At 33.8% G+C, this 23,897-nt stretch overlaps 2 protein-coding genes across 2 annotated transcripts; both read right to left on the bottom strand.

Moving 5' to 3' along the window:
• Positions 1-6,978: 6,978 nt before the first annotated feature.
• Positions 6,979-8,401, bottom strand: LOC116020911. The gene has a single exon (XM_031261477.1). It carries the CDS (start codon positions 8,140-8,142, stop codon positions 7,162-7,164), a length of 981 nt encoding a protein of 326 aa, XP_031117337.1. The 5' UTR covers positions 8,143-8,401; the 3' UTR covers positions 6,979-7,161.
• Positions 8,402-16,168: 7,767 nt separating this feature from the next.
• LOC116020040 (subtilisin-like protease SBT1.7) lies at positions 16,169-18,594 on the bottom strand. The gene has a single exon (XM_031260491.1). It carries the CDS (start codon positions 18,551-18,553, stop codon positions 16,298-16,300), a length of 2,256 nt encoding a protein of 751 aa, XP_031116351.1. The 5' UTR covers positions 18,554-18,594; the 3' UTR covers positions 16,169-16,297.
• Positions 18,595-23,897: the final 5,303 nt, after the last annotated feature.

Here is a 23,897-nt window from a genome sequence, read left to right on the forward strand (position 1 = left end):
TTTCATCCCACCACTCTTCTGCCTCTCATAATTAAAAGTAAAATATAATTAATCATTTCTATTTAATTAAACTCTGTTACAATATAGTATCTGAACATGACGTACTTCGTGCCCGTCATTTAAACCTTTTTTATCTTACAAAATTTGATAATATTTTTAATATTGTTTTTTTAGTAATATTGATTCTATTACAATATAGTATATGTTCATAACTACTTTCTCAAAGTAGTGAAGCACAAAGAGTAAGCATCGCCTCCACTGAAACTCAAACTCACTCCTATCGAGTGCACCCGAATGCCACTAGACTTGAAGACTAAATTTAACACTTAATACAATTTTAGTTAATTTTGGTTTTGATGTTGAACTCAAAACACATTTAACCCAACTCCAACTTACTCACATGCTTCTTATTTAGCATTCATTATAAAATTATACGTTAAAGTTAATGTTTACGTTACGTTGAAATTGCTAACTTTAAAAAAGATTAGATAAAATTGTTTTAAAAATATCAACAAGTTATCATGCATATTACTATAATATAATAATTAAAAAGAATAGTAATTATTTTTTATAAATATAACGGTAGCATTTCACAAAAATATCTTTCACTTTTTATTTATAATAATAGGTATAAAACGTTTTCAGTATTACGTAGTATAACATTTTTAAAAATTTTGATATGAAATTATTAAATTTTAAAAGCTTGGCTGAAATGACAACAAACAACAAAAACATACAAGTTTTCACAAATGATAAATTTTTAAAAATAATAATAAAGTATATTTTACATGGATAGATCATATGAGTGTTTTTTTTTTTTAAATACAAACACCAAAAAATCTAAAAATTAAACAAACTAGAAATAACTTCGAGGAAGTGCCATTCAATTTGCTTATTAGCTTTTTAATATTAGTATTGTTTTGCAATTAGCAAATTGTGTTAGCTACTTGTTATTTGAAGATGATAATATTAATTGTTTGCAGGGAAATATTTGGTAAAATAATTATCTATCTACTGTACTAATAAGAGGTAATGAAGTTAGGCTTATAAAAGAAACTAAAAAATGTCAGTCAAATTATTTGATCAAATGAATGATTCAGATTATTTTAATTTTAGTATTGTGATTAATGATTTTTCTTTTTTACCCTCTATTATATTATTTTCTTTCCTTAAATAACTCTACATTTAGTACTATCAAAGTAGGTTGAAACCCGCGTGCCGACCTGCACCTGCCCCACAGTGAGACGGGTTAGAGCTAAAAAAAAAAAAAAAAAAAAAAAAGTGGCCCGCGAAAAAACGGCCCTAACGAGCTAGGGACCCGCACGCCAGACCCTTTTATTTTATTTGTATGTATGTGTGTGTGTGTGTGTGTGTATGTGTGTGTGTGTGTGTGTGTGTGTGTGTGTGTGTGTGTATGCTCCTGTGCGGTTGTGCTGAAGAAATTATATATGTAAATTGAGTCCAGATCAAGGGTCCAAATTAGATATTTAAAAAAAAATGTGGTGGCATTATTGTAATTGTGTGCAAGTAAGTTAATTTTTTTTGCCTTCCAATGCACATTGTATGCCATATAGTGCACATTATTATGTCATACAGTGTACATTGTTCCTTCTTCTAGAGCACATTATTGTGCCTTACAGTGCACATTGTTCCTTCTTCCTAAGCACATTATTGTGCCCTACAGTGCACATTATAATGCTTTTTTTTGTTTTTTAAAATTGTAGATATCAAACTTTTTCTGAAAAGATCAATTAACTTTGATCACTAATTACTAATTTGAGTTGAATATTGTTTGCTTGTTTATTATTTGAGTTCTACTACATGTACTCCCACTTTATACTCCCTCACTTGTACTCCTTGACATGACAATATATGATAGGTTATCTTCATCATGTGAGTCCTAAGGGAAGTGTCAACATCAAACTTTTGTGTGAGGGAGTACAACTAGGGAATATAACTTGGGAGTCCATGTAACATTTTTCTTATTATTTATGGTTGTTTATGATTTGTGTTGAAGATCCTATATTAAATTTAATTTTTTTCAATAATTGTTTCACATCTTTGTGCCTCTAGTGCGCATTTTTTGCCTTCCCGTGCACATTGTCCATTCTTACACTGCACATTATTGTGTCTTACAGTGCACATTGTTGAAGTTTGTAGGTGGCGAATTTTTATTTTTTATTTTTTTGTTTATCTAGGGCTGAGATTCTATCTCACTTCTCACCTGCGAATTTCTTAGGGTGTGTTTGGTAACTCGATTTTTTTTTATTTTATTTCTTAGGGTGAGATTCTATATCACTTCTCACCTGCAGATTTCTTAGGATTTCTTAGGGTATGTATGTATGTATAAATTTAGCGTACTGTTGCAGTACACTAACTTATGGTGTGTTTGGTAACCCGAAAAATTTGGTGTTTGGCAACATCATAAAAATGTGGTCAACGGAAAACATTTTCTGTTGCCCACGAAAAATGAGTCCATTTTTCTAGAAACGAAAAATGGCTTCATGCGGAGGGAGGGAAAGCTGTCAGCTGTCTCACACCAGCCGCAGGAAACTAGAGCAGAGAGCATTAATTTTGTTTTTTGTTTTTTTTTTTAAATTTATTTATAATAAATATTATTAGTTTATATATTTATTTTAAATAAAATAATAAAAATATATAATTATACATTTCTACTCATTTTCTGAAAAATGAACTAAGCACACAAAGACAGTTTTCTAGAGTACATCTAAACACGGAAAATGAACATATTTTCTAAAAAATGATTTATTTTTCAAAAAATATTTCTCCAAAGTCATTTTCTTACTTTTCAAACTCACCCTTACACACCTTTAGTGTGAAAATAAAAAGTTGAGTTTCACCATTTCACGTAAACTAAATGGTGAGCCCAACGAGTTTCAGTGGAGGCAATACTGACTCTTGTGCTTCAATAGGTTGAGAAAGTAGTTATGAACAGATATTGCATTGTAATAGAGTTTGTAGTATTAAAAAAAAAAAAAAAATGGTGAGCCCAAAGTTAATTTGGTAATATTGGCGAGAATGAAGCTTTAGGCTCTTGTAGGAGTTAGCCCACTACTGATAGATCCATTAAATATAAAGTCAACAGGTATGCCTACGAGTTGTTATACCATAGATCCTGTTTCTAAATTATATCTAAATTATATTTAATTGTTTATTTTTGGGAAAATGACACTTTTTCTCCCTATGTTATGTGTATATAACACTTTTTCTCCCTGTGTTATTAAAGTGGCTATTTTTTCCCCCTGAAATGTTAAATTAACATTTTTGCCCTTAAAAATAATTATTTCATTTATTTTTCTCCTCCAACAAATTATTACTTATATGTATGGATGATCACGATTCGGTTCGAACCTAACCAAACACTATAGCAATCATACCGAAATAGTATGGACGGTTATGGTTACGATTCATAACCGAAAAAAATAAAATTAAATAATTGTTGAACCGTGAACTGGAACTGAACCACAATCATATATATTGAAAATGATCAAACACTTATTTTGATAAATCGGTACGGTTCAATTCCAATTTCGATTTTGAACCGCCAATCAAAACTTATTTATTTATTTATTTTAATTTTATTTCTTATTTAAAAATAGTCTAAATTCAACAATTATTTTATTTTATTTTTTCGGTTCTGAATCGTAACCGTAACCGTCCATACTATTTAAGTTCAATTGCTACAGTGTTCGATTAGGTTCGTATCGAACCATGATCTTCCATACATATTAGTAATACTAGGTTGGAGAATAAAAATAAATGAAATAATTATTTTAAGGGTAAAAATGTCAATTTAACATTACAGGGGGAAAAACTACCACTTTTAAAATAACTGAGGGGGGAAAACTGCCACTTTAATAACACAGGGGGGAAAAGTGCTATATGCACATAACATAGGGGGAAAAAGTGTCATTTTCCCTTTATTTTTAATATTGGAATTATGAACTTTTAGAATGTAGATTGTGTTTTTAAGTTAAAACACATAACAATTTTAGAAGAGAATTTGTGAATATATGTTGTACTAAATTTTAAAAAGATTAAATTGTGTATTCTTACTTCTTATTGTTGGAATATTTAATTGAGTGTAGTATTTGAAAGGAATTTGATTCTGAATACAAAACAAGGTAATCAATTACATGTGTTAACGTTGTGTGTCGTAGTCTACAAATTGTGAATTTTTAAAAGGTAAATTGTAAACATTTAGGCACAAGTTTGGTAAAATAATTAGTTTATCAGTCAATTTTGGCTTATTTGATCACTATTAGTTGTTTGACTTGATTAAAAAATTAATATAAGTGTTTAGTTAATCAGGTTTTTGTAGCTCCAAAATGCTAAAATTCAAAAAAATTACTCAAAACAACTTTTTTAATTAACTTTTTGAGAAAAGAAATTATACCAAACAGTTATCAACTAACAGCTAATTTACCAAATACTTTTTTACAATCAGCTAATGCTATTAACTAATTATAGCTTCTAACTCAATCAGATATCAGCTATTTACCAAAGAAGGCCTGAGTATGTAAATTATGTATTTATGTTGTTTTGGGGTCCACAAAGTAATTTGCCTATCTGTACTGGCTTTTGGACAAACATAATTGCGATGCTATGTAGGGATGGCAATATGCCTCGTCCCCATCGTGGACGGGGGCGAGGAATGGGGAAAATTTGCGGGGATTGGGGACGAGGACGGGAAATTTGTAGAACTCCCCGCCGGGGACGGGGATACCCCTTCCCGCCCCGCCCCGTCCCCGAATAATTAAATATATATATATATATATATATATATATATATATATATATATATATATATATATATATATATATATATATTTTATATAATTAAACTATTATAGACTATAGAGAATTAGAGTAAGTCAGTGTTCAATACACCCTAAATTCACGTAAATTTTAATTTGTGTATTTTCAATAGGTTGGTTAGATTTAATTTTAATTTTTATATGAAACTATATTTGTTTAGCAGTTTATGTATCATACTGTATTTAGTAAACTGTTATTTTCAATAGCAAACTATATTTGTTTAGCAATTTCTGCATTATTATGTATTACGTACACAAATTTTAATTTGTGTTTAGTAAACTGTATTTTAATGTCAACAATTTTATGGGATGAACAACAAATGTGGCTTTTGATTTAGCAATAAATGTGTTAAATTTAATTTTAATTTCTGTATGAAAATGTATTTGGTTATTATATTGTATTAACTTTAATTTTTCTATTATACCGTATTTGTTTTTGTATTGTGAATCTATGTATTATACGGACTATTTGTAATTTGCGTTTGCTATTTTTGGATAGAAATTTGAACTTCGGTAGTTCGTAATTTTTAAATTGTTATATTTTATTTTATTTTTTTTAAAAAAAAATTGAACTAAAATAACACTTTGACTTGGAGTTGACCGGGGATGGGGATTCCCCGTCCCCGCCAAATTCCCCGCGGGGACGGGGATGGGGAATTTTTCCCCTTCCCCGCCGAGGACGGGGACGGGGTCGGGGTGGCGGGGACGGGGACGGGGAGTATACTCCCCACCCCCGCCCCGTTGCCATTCCTAATGCTATGGGTGTTGTCGTGCTAGAAACGTTTTAATAAGAGAGTGATGATTCACATAGTGGTTATAAAGATCTTGCAAGAAAAATTAGGTTAAGAGCATCATTATTTTATTATATTCTATGAGCAATTTTTGTGAAAGGATTGAGAGTATAAGCTTGTTCATGTTCATCATACATAAAGCAAATTAAATTATATATTGTGCTTATTGGATGGCCACCTTCGCTTAAGATTTGGAAGCATGTGATGGATACCTAATGTAGGTACTTAGTTGGTGCCACCTAGCAAGCAGTCGGGTGTGACACAGACTCGACAGTCAGCTCCTTAAATTATTCTTCCATAACTTCCATACTCATTAATTATAACAGTAAATATAATTCCATTATTACTCATCTATTTCTCATTACTATAGGCTATTCTACTACTATGTATTTTACCTATTTCTCTACTATAAAAATGTTGAGGACAAAGAAGGTGAAATAACTCTGGAGGAGACAACAATATAATATGTACAAAATCACCTACAAATTAGTAAATTTCAGCTTGACACCGCCCAAAAAGGCTAGTAGTTTTATCTTTCGGTTTCCACGTTAAACGTACCGTGTTTCTTTACTTTTATCTCAAATATTTATCTTTCATTGATTCAATCGATTATGTTGGCACGTCGAGTGACTACCCCGAGTCACAAAACCAACAACAGGATTCCACGAATTTTCAAAGTCACCACATGACATTCATCTTCTTGGATGAGATTTTATTACATTGAACAACATGATCGCACGACATGTAGTATTTAATTGTGCGTTTAGGATAAAACTCGCTTTGTGATCCGACTAGATGACTTGGATAAAATATTTGAATGGGGACCGGTACCCCTATGCTCCTTGCCCCTTTGCCACTTCATCAGTCGTTTTCCTGCTCCAATTACTTTCGTCTACCATTTCTGTCTCCATGCCCCTTTGTCACTTTAATCATGACCAACATTAGCTCCATCGTCACGCCAATGCTTTAGCACCGCTCTTCTTCAATCATTAAAAAAATCAGCAGAAAGAAACATAATGGATTATATTATAGTCACCTCTAAATTAAACCACTAGATTACATTAATCTTTACGTCAATCATTGTCACATCCAATCAGCTCCACATAAACTAACACAGGTCTCAATAATTGCCGGAACTAAAAACAAATGGAAGCACGTAAACAATAGTTGCAAGATAATGAACATAGAATACAAAATTAGCTAGCTATATATTGATAATTTATGATAACCTTGCATGGGTGGCACTAGCTATTCTCTTTTCTTTTTGATACACTAAGTTTTCTAAATTAACTTACTAAATTAGTCCTAATAAATTCAAAAATTCTGAGACAAAGAGTTGCTGAAAAAGGTAAATTGAGTAGTTTGCTCTAATGGAATTAAGTTAAGTGTTCCAAACATTAACTTGTGGAGTCTTATTAGCTCCAAGAATTAAGACATTGTTGGTTTTGCTGTAATGCTGACTTTACGTCAGATGGTCCACTACTTGAACTAGGTTTACCAGGCAGGGTGATACTATTTTTGAATCTAGCTAGCTACAATGTTGTCGTGGTTGCAGGACCTTCTAGTGAAAGCTGCTTTAGCCATTCAAAGGTTCTGAGACGGCGCGACATGGATTGTTTTCTCATCACCTTTGTTGTCTCGCTGTTCTTGTCTTCATTATGCGCCTCTTTTGCACTGGAATTTCGTCCGACAGTAGTCGCCGTTCTTGGAGGGACTGTTCGGACATCGTTAACTGAACAACTGCAAGCGCCGCCGAATAAGATCATGTTCTTGTCGGAAAATCTTTGCTTCAAATTCCGCTTAACGCTCACTTTAGCGTCGGTGTTGTTGTTGCTGCTGTTGCGACTGCCAAAGGGTTTGTGTTGTCGGATTTTGAGGTCCTGGAAATCAATTTCCGGCGTGGAAACGAGGCCGGCGCGGAAAAGGCTCCAGAGGGTAATCGACTTTCGGCTGCTGCAATTATTGTTGTTTGAGACAACCTTGGAGAATCGAACCTGGGGAGTACTTTGGTTTCGAATAATGTTGGGTTGCTGTTTCTTGCTGTTTTTGTTGTAATACTTGGAATGTATGGTCGTGGTTGTGGCGGTGCTGGTTGATGAACTGCCGCTGCTAGATGACCGGAGGCTTCTGACGCTGCTACTTCTGCTACTTGTGTACCGGAAAGAATGGCAGCGGCCGCCGTTGTTCTTGAAAGAGGCGCCGTCGGAGCTGATTGAGTGGCGGAGGGGCAAAATCTGGCCTTGAAAGAACACCTCATCCGCCGCGCACATTTCTGATTCCTTAAAGGAAGAAGAGCCACCCCGCCAGAAAAAATCAAAGTCGTCGTCTTCTTGAGATTCGCCGCCGCAGGCTCCCGGAGATTCTTTCTTGGGCTGATTCTCTTCTTTATTAGGAAGATCACACAGCGACAACGCTTCTTCTTCTTCTTCCTCATTCTCTGTAACCTTTTCGTTTTCGACTAAATTCGAAAGCATCCATTCCTCTTCCTCACACCCATTCTCTCCCATTTTCATTATTCAAGAAAGATATAATCTTGCATAGATTTATAGCAGAAAATAATGGAGAGGAGGGGGTTTGGGACAATTGGAACAAATGAAAGGAAGAAAAGCTTGGAAATTATAGAATAATAAAGGAGGTGAGACTTGAGAGGTGTGCAGGCCACTCATAACCGAAAAAAGAAATGTTCTTTTCTTGTTTGGGAGTGAAGAGAAGAGAAGAGAAGAGAAGTGTTGGGTACTTTAAAGTTTAAACTGAGCGTGAAGGTCTTTACGCTTTCAAATGATGAACGTTGGGGGATGGAGAACTGTACAGAAGAAGAACAACAAAAGTAGAGATCCATTTTCTTATAGTGGCTGTGGCTGTGGAGTGGGGACTACTACGCTACTTTTCCATTATCGTGCTCGGTCTCATCTGCATGCTACACAAATTTGCTTTTTTTTTTTTTTTTTTTTTTTTTATATATTGTCACTAACAGGTGGTCATAGGTGATAGCCCATTGACTCTTTGTGATTCAGTAGATTGGTATTGACTCTTTGTGCTTTAGTTGGTGATATTAAATCTTTGTACTTTACTAGGTTGATATTGATTATTTGTGCTTCAGTAGTATGTAGTATTGAATTTTTGTGCTTGAATAGGTTGAGATTGTCCATATTTGAACTACTTTCTATAATTTGGCATGAGTTATGAGTAAGTTTTTGGGAGTCCATAAAAGATTTTTCATATATATTGTATCATGCAAATTGCAATTGTGGGGTTTTCAAATCTTGGATTCAATTTTACAGCAAATTATTGTGTGGATTATGGTCCACATAGTGCTATGCATGTGAATCATGACAAAAAGTACATTGTTTAATATACTAAAAGTATATTAGTCGTGTACTGAATGTATATTATACAAAATAATGTACTTTCAGTACTTAAATAATGTATTTTTTCTGAATATAATGTACATTTTAATATATTAAAAGTACATTATTTGTATTCTGAATGTACATTATTTGATAGTATGATTCACACAATAATGTTTGCAATTTTACCCATTCAAACATTTTTGTTGGGTTGTGTGTTTTGTAAGAGAGGTGCCAAGAGACTATATGTAAGTGTACAACGGGGTGAAACTATACTTGCGTTATAATCCTAGTTAAGGGATTCAAATCAATAATATCAATATATAACTCTCGAAGAAATTGAGTTTAAAAATTTGTAGGTATTTATAATTCAATAATTGTCAAACTTGGCTGGACTTGACGCATAAATCTTGAATTGAAATGAATGGATTGATGCAGCCAGCCGCCTGCTACATTTATTCTTGGCATTGGCAAGATTGTAACATTAGATGGAGACAACTGGTATTTGGGAGAGGAACTTCCCGTCGGCAGATTCTAACATTAAATTGTACCATGAATATTAAATTTAAGTATTTAACATACCTATGGTTGTTAAGAAAAAAAAAGAGACAACATACCTATGATTTACCAACCAAAGCATCAACTAGTGGAAAATAAGGTACAAAGCTTAAAGAGAACTCAAAAAATAGGATTATATATCATGAAAGTCTTACTTCAGCAGTAGGGTAAATATTTGATTTTCATGAAAGACACGGAAGGTCATTGGAAGACCCAAAGTTTAAAAAATTAGTCGGATGAAGATCGACTCCTTGTGCGTTAACCTAGCTCCTCCAACGGCTTTGGATAGGGGTTCTAAGGAGCTATTATTGCTTTTAAAAGAAAAACATTGTGTCTTGTAGGCTCCTTTTAAATGCATTTATATAACTTAAATTACTAAACTCGAATTGAATATGAAAATTAAACACTTGAATCAGAGATTACAAGTTCATCTTCTAAATTTTAGAAAAGTAATCTCTAAAATAATATGAAAAACAATCTTTTAAATTTGGACCAAGGATCTTTTACATAAATGAAATAAAATGTTATCCAAGTTTTAGGCTATATACTGGATTTGAGCCGATAAGTTGGATCGAATATTAGAGCACATATATCAAATTTATCGTTACCCATAACAACAAGCTAGCTAAGTGGTTAGCGTAAAAATATATGATTTCGAATGTATTAATAAAGTTTCAAAATTCATCATCTTTTATAAATATCATGATTAGTTTGAATCTTGAATCTTGAATCTTGAATCTTGAAACTTGAAAGAGAGCTTGTGAGGGACCATGCATGCCAATTGATGCTCATGCTCTTATAGCTTACCTAGTGTATAGGTAAGGCATGTCTTGATAGTGAGGAAAAGTGGAGTTGCCTAAATTCTAGATATATTCACTTACATTCAACCATATTGTTATTTAATGCTGTAAATTTATGATGCTAGTAAATTTTAAGGAAAAATAGCTTCCTTTAAAAGAAAAAAAAAATACTATGTTTATATAAAGAGTTAATTCTATTTTTGGTACTTAGTATAAGTAGAAATTCACTTTTAGCCTTTTTCAGAACATCCTCTTTTGGTCTTATTATTATTGTGACATGATCATTTTTTGTTCTTTAATTTGTCAAGAAAATCGTTGAAATATTATTAAATGCAATGACATTTTGATATTTTTTATACAAAGTAGGTTGATCTGTTATATTTTTATTTTTTATTTTTTTGAAAAAAACTTCATAATTGAAGATCTAAATGCCCTTGTAATTTATGGAATTTAAACGATTTATTAGTTGATGAAGGACAAAAAAAATGGTTACACCACAATAATACGAGGACCAAAGTGGGATGTTTTGAAAAAGAGAGGGAGAGAGAAACTAAAAGTGGATTATCACCTATAAATCTAGGACCAAAAATTAAATTAACTCTTTAGGAGAAATCACCATTTTGGTCCCTCAATTGTTTCTAATGTAGTCCCTAATTTTCAATTTCAACTAATTTGATCCTCAATTTGTTTAAAATTTTGTCAATTAAATCATTCCAAGTGACCAAAATGGTGATTTTCCCATTTTAAAATGTCATCAATTTGATCATCTAAGAATTTAATTTAATTGCAAAAATTTTAAACAATTCAATGATTAAATTAGTTAAAATTGAAAAATAGGGATTAGCTACACTAACACTTTGGAAACATTTGAGAGGACAAAAATAGCGATTTTCCCAACTATTTAGTCTTTATATAAAATAACAATCTCAATTTTTCATAAATAATTAATGTAAGTATTATTGATAGACACTCTAATTTTTTATAAGGTAGTGACGTTGGTTCCTCAACAACGAAAACCAATAAAATTCATATCACACGTGGAGCGTGTTAATCAATAGTGCAATGTATGTGAAATTCAAAAATGTAAAAACTACAAACTTTTTTTGGACAATATCAAGTCAAATTCCATTATGTTAAAACTTGGTAGATGTTGAATGTTATATTACTATAGTTCCTCATTGAGTATAGAGCCTTTTATAATAAAAGATGAAAAAAGGTTTTTGGTAAAATAATAATTGAGGATTAATATAATGAGGATAATTCCTTCCTCAATTGACTAGATTGACCAAATAAATTTCATGAGTACGTCAAAGTATAGATTGTCTTTCATATCGTCCTTATTCATCAGACTATCAAGTTCATTTAGATGAGTAATCTCTCCTAACAGTTTATTTAATTATACATATAAGCAATATAACATACACACTAAAAAGTTCAAATGTATTGTAATATATAGCCTCAAATTAAAGTTGGGACCAAATAGTAGCTCCAACCTAACGAGAGGTATTTGATGAGTGACGAGGAAGATGTTGGAAGAATTTCATAAAACATTTCCCTGACAATCATATAAAAGTAAGATAGGATGTGTTTTAATTATTCACTAAATATCAACAAACATCAACAGAATAATACACTTAAAGATCAGATGCAATAAATAGATCAGAGACACTGATGTGTCTTAATTATTCGCTAAATATCCGCGAAGATCAACGTAATAGATACTTAAGGATTATATGCACTAAATAGATAAGATACATATGAAATGAAATAAGATGTTTTATTTTATTTCAAAAATTCTGAATTGTCTTCCAATACAATTACTGGGATATAGCCAAACATATTTTTGTTTTCACAATTAAACGAGTTGAAACATTAGGCCAACACAAAGTTCTTAGTACTCAAACATGGTACATGCGGCATTGGGCTTTGAGAGAAACTTCGCTTCTTGGAGCCTTCGTCAAGACAAAATCACTTATGCGCTAAAACAACGATACATTAGGCCCAGTAGATAGTATTAATATGGTAAAATATAATGCTATATATATTGCTTTGACCTTTTTGGCTCTATCTTCATATTTTGTATTTCTGTTGTCCAATATGCAATTTAATACTATTAGAAATATTGAATCCTTAAAAAAAGGATTTTGAACCACAAGGATAACCCTCAAGTTAATTTAGTAATCTTTTAAGCTGACTCTCTGTGGGAATTACTTATTATCATTTTTAGTTTGACCCGATCATCTATGGACAACCTAAGTTGGTTTACCTCCTTATAATTTTTTATCAACTAGGATTTCACCAAGAATGCATCTTTGGGTAGTCGTTGCGAGATTTTCAAGCTGTTAGATTGGGAAATCGGTTCCACTTGGAGAGACAAAAGACTCGTAAAGCGTCCCTTCAATTATCACATAAATCGAGTAAACTCAGTGTAAACATGTGACACGACCGATCTAATTAACCTTTAGATAAGTGTTACGTGCCTTTGCATGCAGGCAAGAATCCCAACAGATATTTCCTCACCAAGTATTATAAAAGTCAGCTAACTCCTTGAAGAAAAGAGTTTTCAATAACTGATATTGTATTAATATTATTCGACTTAAAGTTATCCAACTTAAAACCTATAACCAATGTTTATGTAATAAGATCTCAACTTAAAACCTCTAACCAATCTTTATGTAATAAGATCTCAATATCTAAATAATACAATAATGTCTTAATTTAACAGCCCATGTGTACGTACAATGATAGTCCACCCATCCTCAATGTCGATAATTTTAATCCATAACTCTCTCACTTGTTCAATCGATCGAACACCTTATTTAGAGATCCAACCTAAGCTCAATGGCATGCCCATATATCCAATCAACCTTCAAAAAACATAAAGGCCATGTTTGGTAAATAATCAGCCTATCAGTCAATTTTGGCTTATTTGACCACTATTAGTTGTAAGTTAATAAGCTTTTTGTAACTCCAAAATACTAAAATTCAAAAGGCTATTCAAAACAGCATTTTCAATTAGTTTTTGAGAAAAGAAATTATACCAAACAACTATATATCAACTAACAGTTAATTTATCAAACTTTCTACAATCACCTAATATTATCAACAAATCATACCTTATAACTCATACAACCAACCCAATCAGCTAACCGTCATTTACCAGAGCCAAAAATAAAATTTTTTAAAAAGTAGCAACTACACTATCGAGTTGTACTAAACATATTTGTAGGGAAACATACTACTTTTTCTTATTTTATTTAGCAAGATCCAATATATATCGATGGAGTTTATAAGACATCAAGTCTAACTAAGTGCCAAATCTTGGGTAAAATTTGGTAGATTTGCACGCATGCATTTGACTGAAACGAAGCTATTTTATCAGTTATCACCCAAAAGATAGTTGAGTTGGTAAAACATGATTATCGTTTGTATCAAGAGATCACGAGTTCAATTATTGCCAACACTCGCTTGATTGTATTCATAGCACAAAATTTCTTAGTGTGATTTATCTCTATCGTGATTATTACACAGTGAAGTAATATTTACAAATTTTTCTCATCACCTAAAAAATGTCATTTTATCCCACCGAAAGAATACATAATGGCATATATGCAACAGTGGTTTTAAGAGTTTGAATCCCATTACTAATATTATTGCGTTTCGTTTCAACTCCAAAATGCCAATTATCCATCACTACACAATGTCCAGCACATACTCCACTCTCACTCTACTACATTCTTTCTCCCATACAAGCTCAAGTGGCTACACCACCAACTTTTTTTTTTGGACATAAATTTAAGTGGATGTCATTGTATGACCACAAATTTAATTTGTTGCACTATTGGAGTCAAACATTAATCGATCTCCACCCGTTGCATATATATCTATGATGAGGAGTGGGCAATGTATCATGAACTTGCCATATGTTAGAATAAAGGATTCTGGTTTGTGAAGTATCAAGTACGTGGAGACAAATTCTTTAATTGCTATTCATAATATTTGTAACATGAGTACCATCATATCGCATCTCTATATTTTGTTAATTGAATGTTATACCAAAGTTGCAGAATAAGGGTTGAATTTGATTTGCTCTAATAATATATAGGTCTATACCAATTAACCATGCTCATCGAGAAGTGAATTGTTGTGCAAAAGCACTTGCCTCGATGTATAATGACCTCACTTTGGGCCGGAGTTGTAAATTTTGGAGGATCCTTCGGATGGACTTCTCACAATCGTTATATCGTGGACCACGGTGCGCATAGCAATGTGCACCCTAGTCTAAAACGACGTCATTTCGATGTTAGTGGACGCGGACGCAAATGACTCTAGGGAATTCATTATCTATAATACACATGATCATTATCTAGAATACACGGAACGTTTACCTAGAATACACAGAATGTTTGCCCATAATACACAGAACTCATCCTCCTAACATTCGAATGCACAAACACATCACAACCTGTGTTAATAACATGAATACACAGAATATTGACACAAAATACATAGAACTTATCCTCCTAAACATTCGAATGCACAAACACATCACAACATGTGTTACTAATATGAATACACAGAACGGTTGCCTAGAATACACAGAACGATTACCTAGAATACACATAATATTAACATAAATACACAAACCTGCCGAAACGGGAAACGTAATTTCTAAAAAAAAAATAACGGTTAATTTACAATGCTCAAAACAACGTCGTTTACGTACGTGGTGCACGGTATAATTTGCACGGTATAATTTGCAGACTTCTCATGTTGCTAATTGTAGATCTTATGATTGTAACTAGACTCAAATTTTGGTAGTGTGTTCTTATTTTGTGTGATTATTTTCTTTTCTTCTTTATTTATTTCTTTTTTCCTATTTTTTAAAACCTGTTGTATTTAATTTTTTTTTTTTAAGATATACCATATACTCAATGACTTTGTTTGTAGTGAGAATCAAAACCATTTTAGACTCAAATAATTAGATGATATTTATAATTTATCTATAAATTGTGAAAAAGACAGCACTTCTAAGTTCTAGTATATGACAAGTTGACAACGCGGCCAATGAATTCATGGTTTTCTTGTAATGAATGTCCCACTACGAAGCACCATCACGAGGACCGAGTTACATAGTGTTCACCCCATTATTTAGAAAAAAAAACATTATTCGTTGTTCAGTCAAACATTTTATAGTTGATTTGTAGACATTTTTACTGTTCCACTACGAACAACGCTATTCAGTTTGTGGTTGACTCGATGTGCATGTCACACAAACAACAAACTACAATAATGTTTTTTGGACGTGTTAGTTTTGGGATGTGACGGACCTGGCCCAAGTAGTCAGCGAAAGGGGGTCCTTTGGTCCAAAATTCAATGCCGAGATTTTGGACTCAAGAGTTATGGGAATGACAAATTATACCATGGACAATGGTCTACCTTACACTGTAGATTCTGGTCCAAAAATAATCTTTCAATTTTATATTTGTATTTGATATATTTTATACTTACAGTTAACAATTTTTGTATCTGTAGTTAAAATATTATTTGTATCTGTAGTTAAAATATTATAGGTTAACAATTATCAAGTTATTTGTTTTCAAAGTGTTAATTGAAAGTGCAGAATTTTTGTTTTAGGGTTTACAACGCAATATTTACCTTGCTAATTGGTCCATGGTATAATAATTGGATGGGAATAACACAATATTTTAATGTTGAAGTGTAACTGGATTCGAGAAAAGTGGTTCATGCTATGCAAGCAGAATTCTAGACGAAACAAAGAACTGATGTTGGTTTTATGAGTTAGATAGTTGTTGGTTAATATCAACAATCCATCGAGATAATTTTGGTCAGTTTATTTATTATTTGCTAAATGGCTAAACTCACTCCTTTGAGCAAGTTATAGTATTATGTATACAACAGAAATATATATATAGATTTGCAGATCAGAAAACCAGTATGATCTACGACCAAGTAATGGCCACCGGACTACCCACAACATGCTTCCCATCTGACCACTCAATTCTCCCGAACATATTTGTGCCGGAAGCCATTGCCGCCGGAGCGCTGAACGTCACGGTGTACGATTTCTTCTCATTCATCGCCGTGAAACTCAGCGTTTGCGGCTCAACCGACACTTTTACGGAATTGGGAGAAGAAACCGAGACTTTGTACGTTCCTGATTCTCCCACGTTTGTGAGAGTTCGAGTGTGCTTCACCGACGATTTCGAACCCGACAACGGAACGGCGAAGGACGGGTAGTTGAGGTCGCCGGCGCTGTGCTTTTTGGTTGAGTCGCAGGTGAAGTTTCTTCTGGAAAGGATGTTGATGTCCGACGGAGTGTAGTTTAATGCGCAGAGGAAGTTGAGATAATCGTCGGTGTTGGCGTCGTAAATTAGTCCCGGGTTTAGGGCTGATACCGGGTCGACATGACCCGACCCGTGATCGTACGGGGTGGAAGGTTTTCCCGTCGCGGCGTCGATTAGCTGGCCGCCGGATTTGTAGGCGGTGTACGCGGTGGTCATTAACGCTGAGCGGATGGCGGCGGGGCTCCAGTTTGGATGCGCCGCCTTTAGCAAGGCGGCGAGGCCGCTCACGTGGGGACACGACATTGACGTGCCGGATATTATGTTGAACTCGACTCGTCTGTTGTCTTCCGGTAACCCGGTTGGACCGGCGACGCCGGTCCAACCGGCCAGGATGTTGACTCCCGGGGCGATTATGTCGGGTTTTAGTATCTCCGGCGTGACTGGATTGGGGCCGCGTGAGCTGAACGCGGCGAGTACTGGCGACGGTTCCACGCCCACTTTCGTCCCTTCAAACAAAATCGTGGCCGTTGGATTAGGATCCGAGAACAAGTAGGACTTAATGGCGTCGCCGGATTTTTGCCCCACCGCCGTCGCCGGAAGCAAATGCGCGTCCGCCACCAACTCCTCCCCCTGGAGGTCGGTATTGGCCAACACCATCCCGGCCCCGCCTGCTGCTTTTACCACAGCGCCCTTATCAACTCTAGCGGTTACCCCTCGATCACAAAGTACAATTTTGCCCTTCACCTTCTCCTTATCCAAACTATCCTCCATACATAGATTTCCACCGGTAACGTTGCTAGCATTTCCGGCGTAGACAAAAGGAAGCAGTTTACCGGGCAATGGATCGCCTTTATATAGCGAAACACCGGAAAATTTCTTTCCGTTTCCGAGGCTAACGGAAGCCGGGAAATCCCGGTCCAAAGTTCCGGCACCGACGGTTGTAATCCACGGCGCTGAGTTGGCCAGACTGGACGGTGTAGGGCCGGCGTTTGCGGCGGAGCAGGAAACCAGAATTCCGTTCTCCATTGCAGCGAAAGCTCCTACCGCGATACTATCGGCGTAGTAATCAACCGAAGCTCCACCGAGCGATAAGGAGAGAATATTGACGCCATCCTCGATGGCCTTATCCATGGCCGCGAGAATATCGGAGTTATAACAACCGCCTTTCCAACAGACTTTATAAACCGCTACTCGCGCGCGCGTAGCCATTCCGCGAGCGCTCCCCGGCGCGTAACCAAACAGGCTGGCGCCAACGACCTGCGACCCTGCCGCGGTGGACGCGGTGTGGGTCCCATGGCCGTCGTCGTCCCGAGGAGATTTGAACTCGTCGGTCTCATTAATCGCCCCCGCGCTCGCCTCGTACCCCATGGAAAAGAACCTCGCGCCTATCAGCTTCCGGTTGCAATTCGACGCGCTGAAGTTGGTCCCACCCTCACACGCGCCTTTCCACGAACTAGGCACCGGCCCAAGTCCAGAGTCGTCGAAGCTCCTGATCTCCGGCCAAACGCCGGTATCAAGTACTCCGATGATTACATCACTCTCCGCAGCTGAGCTGGGGAGGAAACCGGCGGTCTCGTCTATCCCCAAAAACATCGGCGTCCTAGTCGTGTGCAACTCGTACTTCATCTCCGGCCACACAGACAGAACTCCGGGCAGATTCTCCATAAACCTAGCTTGTTTTGCCGTAAGCCTGGCGGAGAATCCATGTATCGCATTCTTGTATACATACATCATCTCCGCCGAATTCGACACTGCTTTCAGAGACGAGTCGTACCAGTGAGCATGATGCCGGAAACTGGTCGGCATTTGCGACTTCGCCATGTGAACGATGTACGTCTTTTTTGTCGCCGTCGCCACTGATACGTGACATAGTTCGAATAGCATAACAAATAATATTATAACTCTCAACATTTTTCTCTATTGTCACTCTTTTCTGGTCTGCCTTTCCCAGCGCAACGGATTGTATATATATATAGCGAGGATAGTTTCTACAGTGCAATCCACTCAGCATTATCATGATTATTGTCTTTTAAATACTGTTAGTCAAATGCTTATCCACTGTGTTGATGTAGTTTACTGTTGCTAAAAATGTGTTCTGGTTAGGATCAAACCCTTACCACTCACCTCAAAGACTATAGCAACTGAGAATCGAATCCGACTCTCATACCACTTATTAGGATCAAGTAAAAAAGGCGTAACTTTATTTCCTTTATGGACCGTCATCACATTGTTCGATACATGCTAATTGTTGGACTTGAAACAATCCTCCAACCACCAGGTACATGACCCCTTTACCGGTCCTACCCAAAAGTTCTAAACATGTCTTGCTACTCTAGCTGACTCTCATATAAAGTATATTTTGAAATTTTATGATCACCAAGTCAACTATCCAGCATGCTTGGCTAGAATTAGTGATAATATTAAAATTAAGTGTAACAAGGTAGGTAATATTGCACATATCAAAGAATTATAAGTATATATAGTGGGTTGTATAGTTTTATAGTGGGTATTATTATACATATTAAAGAATAAGGAATGTTGGGGAGTGAATAAGAGATTTTACCTATAAGATTTGTGCGTGTTACTTTTAGTATTATAGTAGAGTTATAAGAAATTTATTATTTTTAGTGAAATTAAAGTGGAGAACGATTATTTGGATGCGTGTAAAAGATTAGCCAGCCTACTTCTCAATGCAAATTGTATTGAAAAGAACTATATGATCGTATTAAGTTTGTCCTAATTAACATGAATTAAAGTTAATGTAAATTGAACTTATGGAAGTATTAGATGTCAATTTAGTCTGATTATATATTACATGCGATTTGTTGAGGGATAGTTCTAGTGTATGTGGTTGTGTTGCGTCACTTTATACCTGGCTTTTATACACACACAAGTACATACCCATCAAATTATCTTTGAATGATGACATATTTAACCTTTATTCTTAACATTATTCTCATATTCTTTTTGGGAATATTTTTTCTTATCATTTAGTGTTTATTTCTTAAATTCTGTTATTTTGTTTTTGTCTTTTTTACCTTTTTTTTTCTGGCTACATCTCAATTGTTTTTTTAGATAGGGTCTACAATTCTACATCATCAACGTGAGCAAAATGCTTAAATATATAATTGTTATAGTGATGTATTGTTTTGTTTGATAATGTAAAGTTCGATAAATAGTAGTTAGCTGAAGGAGTTAGTAAGTATGACTAGTTGATAACATTATATGTAAAATGATTTTTTCAAAAAGTTGATCGAAAAAAACCTGTTTTAAGCAGCTTTTTGAATTTAGTATTTTGGAGCAATAAGATGTTACAAAAAGCTAATTAGTCAAACATTCTTATTAATTGTTTAACCAAGTCAAAAAGCTGGTCAAATAAGCTAAAATTTGTTGATAAGCTAACTATGCTACCAAACAAAGCCAATATATATGAGCCTGTGACGCACCTTCCTTGGGGTGCGTAAGAAAATAACGACAAATTTTACTATGGTCCATGGTCTATGTAGCAACATAGACCATAAAGTATGTATCATTTGAATTACACTTCAGTTTAATTTGACAATATTGATATATTTTTTAGTTTCATTTTTTCACACACTAGTTTCATTATAGCAATATCAAAGTATCATTTTAATTCTATTGCGTACATTTTCATTTTACAATATGCATTATTATATGAGCTTTATTTTTTTGTTTCATTTTTCACAAATACTAGTTTAATTATAATAATTCGGAAATATTATTTTAATTACACTTCAGGTTCATTTGTCAATATATGTTATTGTATGGTTCTGGCCGGATTTTAGTTTCATTTTTGCGCACACTAGTTTCATTATAGCAACACTAAAATATCATTTTAATTATATTACAGTTTCATTTGACAGTAATGTCATATGTTTTTTTTTAGTTTCATTCTCCACACACTAATTTCATTATAGCAATACTAAAATATTATTTTAATTCTATTACAGTTTCATTCGACAATCATGATCCACACAGTGTTGTGTGGACCATGGTCCACTGTATAACAATTGGAAAATAACCTAAAAGATTCAAAAGTCTTATAATAATATATAGACAGCTCCATATATTTAAAATATTTATATAACTAATTTACTTATTTATCAGTCTCTATGTGTGCTCATTCTCGAAGTCTTTTTCAATGTCTCGAATTATTGCTCCTACATAATTATAATTCCTATATTGCTTTTGTTTTATATGATGAAATAATACACTTCACTAACGGTCAAACTTTGACTCAATAATAGTTCTCTAACAATTAATTTGATCAAGTCCCTATCATGAATTTAAACATTTAAATTACATCAGTTACTTTTGTTTTATATGATGAAATAATACACTTCAGTACTTCACTACAGTTACTTTTGCAATCGTTACACCATAAACTATTATCCACATCATAATGCAATCGTTACACCATAAACTATTATCCACATCATAATTAAATTAAAGTAGCGTTGATATGCAAGTTCATTTGTAATATACTACAATTAATTTTTAGTATGATCATTAAATTTTAAAATTACATCTGTCTCATTTTACATGTTATGTTTATTATTTATTATTCATTAATCAAATTAATTCTTTTCTTTGCTTATTTTTTTAGTATTTTTAAATTAATTTTTTTGTGCTTAATAGTACTACTTTTAAGTAGTTTCTATATATAACTATATAAATTTTATATAATAATACTAAAATTAGCATCATGAAAAATTGAATTGAAAATAATGTCAGTCAAACATCGTTAATACTGACTATGTGACAAATGTAGTATCTGTACACACACAAAGAATCAACAATTAACTCCACTGAGGCTCGAACTCACTCTCATTATCCATGTGGGAGTGTTAACCGGGACACCGGATGCCACTAGACCACAAGATCTTTGGCAAATGGGATTCTGTTATTACAGATTTTATTTATAATGCTGTTTGTTCCATCTAATGAAAGAACCTGTAATTTTTACAAGGCTTTCAAATATGAAATTGCAGGCTGCTGGCAAACTTTAGTTGAATTTGTTGGCTTCCCAAATAATTTTGGAAAAGGATAAAATACATTCTCAAACTTCATATGAGAAATTAATTCAGATATTGAACTTTTAAAAGTTGCAATTAAACACAACAATATGTTATTTTAGTGCATCAAAGCTCAAAAACTAGTTAGTGACCGGTGATAGCATATCGTTAAAGTTCCGGCGATGCTCTGGCTACCTTTGCGAAAAAAATCGGTGGTTCGCAATCGTTCGCGAGTGGCTAGTTTTTCTCCCTGCTGGAGGTAGTGGGAGTATCGCCCGAATCCAAACGACCTGCTATCACTGGTCACCAATCAGTTTTGAGTTTTAATACACTAAAATGACATGTTGATGTCTTTAATTGCAACTTTTAAAAGTTCGAGTCCTAATAGATTTCTCATATAATGTTTTGAGGTGTATTTGATCATTTTTCCAATAATTTTAAATAATAATTACATTATTACATCATATTTTGAAAACGAGTTAAAATTATAGAGATGCAGATAAAGTAATGTTATATTACAAATATGATCTTTTGACGTGCCCCATGATTGATAAATGTGTTTTTGTTGAGAGCGTCCGGGCTATAATGGCCTGAAACAGTAGGGATAGTGGTTAGTTGCCCTCTTCCCGAGGTCCTTCCTGTTATGATCTAAAAAAAATTGTAAATATGATTTTTTCAAAAAAAAAAGAAAAAAAGATACAAATATGATGATTTAGTAATACGATTTATTGTGGATCACGCACCTTAGGCCGTATTGAATTGGCTATATTGGACATAAGCATATGCCATATGAAGTAATATTTTCAAATTGAGGGCGGTACTGCTAGATAATGGTGTGATCTTTTTGTTTTATTCGACAATTTATAAATTTTAATTTTTGGTTAAATCGGTGGTATTATAAATTGTTTATTGAGTATATAATATAATAATATTGCATTACAAAATAAAAAATGTCTAGTCATAAGCAGGCCCGATGTGTCATTGCATGCGTTCGTTCTTTGTTATAATTTTGTTCATACTTATCGAAATGGGATGCACTCTTGATTGGTGAGAGAGAGTACAATCTATTATTGTTTTAAAAAAAAGAAGAAGAAGAAGATGATGATTTTGATATAGAGGGGATTCCATGGAGGAGAAGCAAAGTAAATTAAGTAAGGTCCAAGCTCAAAACGCAAGTAGATTCCCGGTGCCCTTCCATATGATGCTTTAGTTTTTTTTTCTTTAAAAAATCACAAGTTTGATTCTTATTAACATCATTTTAATTAAATCATCGCGCATGATTTTCTTAGGATTTACCTAGTTAGTACATACATTGGAATGGTAATTATTGTTTCCCTTATCACAAAGAGAGAGAGAGAGAGAATTTTGGTTGAAATGTCAATTTAGGGACCATTTGGAAACCTTGAAAATATTTTCTAAAAAATAATTAATTTTCGAAAAATATTTTAATTTTATGGTGTTTGGTTGATTCTCATAAAATTATATATTTTCTATTTGGTTCAAAGTTAAGAAATTACTTTTTTTTTTTTTTTTTTTTTTTTTGTGGTTTTTATTTCTCTCTTCATTTTCGACTCTTCTTTTAAAAGTTAGTTTTCAGATAATTATTATTATTACCACAATCACCACCACTTCCAACACCACCATCACACCACAAAAAAAAAAAAAAAAAAAAAAAAANTTTTTTTTTTTTTTTTTTTTTTTTTGTGGTGTGATGGTGGTGTTGGAAGTGGTGGTGATTGTGGTAATAATAATAATTATCTGAAAACTAACTTTTAAAAGAAGAGTCGAAAATGAAGAGAGAAATAAAATTTTTTTTTTTTTTTTTTTTTTTTTTTGTGGTGTGATGGTGGTGTTGGAAGTGGTGGTGATTGTGGTAATAATAATAATTATCTGAAAACTAACTTTTAAAAGAAGAGTCGAAAATGAAGAGAGAAATAAAAATATAACGCGGAAAATGTCTTCCGACTGAAAAATTATGAAGACATTTTTTGCCAAATGAGCCCTTCTTTTTTTTTTTTTTTCTATTGATCGAATGAATATTTTCCAAAATTCTGAAAAATAATTTTCGGAAGTCATTTTTCAAGTTTCCAAACGGACCCTTAGTTTACATATTTTTGTTGTACAATCCATACACAATATTTTTTTCCGTTTATTCTTCAAAGGTAATAATGTTTTATCAAACCTTTCACTTGGGAGGGGTGCCACAACTATGCTGCTTG

This window comes from Ipomoea triloba, chromosome 5 (genome assembly GCF_003576645.1).
Source record: "Ipomoea triloba cultivar NCNSP0323 chromosome 5, ASM357664v1".
Lineage (NCBI taxonomy): Eukaryota > Viridiplantae > Streptophyta > Magnoliopsida > Solanales > Convolvulaceae > Ipomoea > Ipomoea triloba.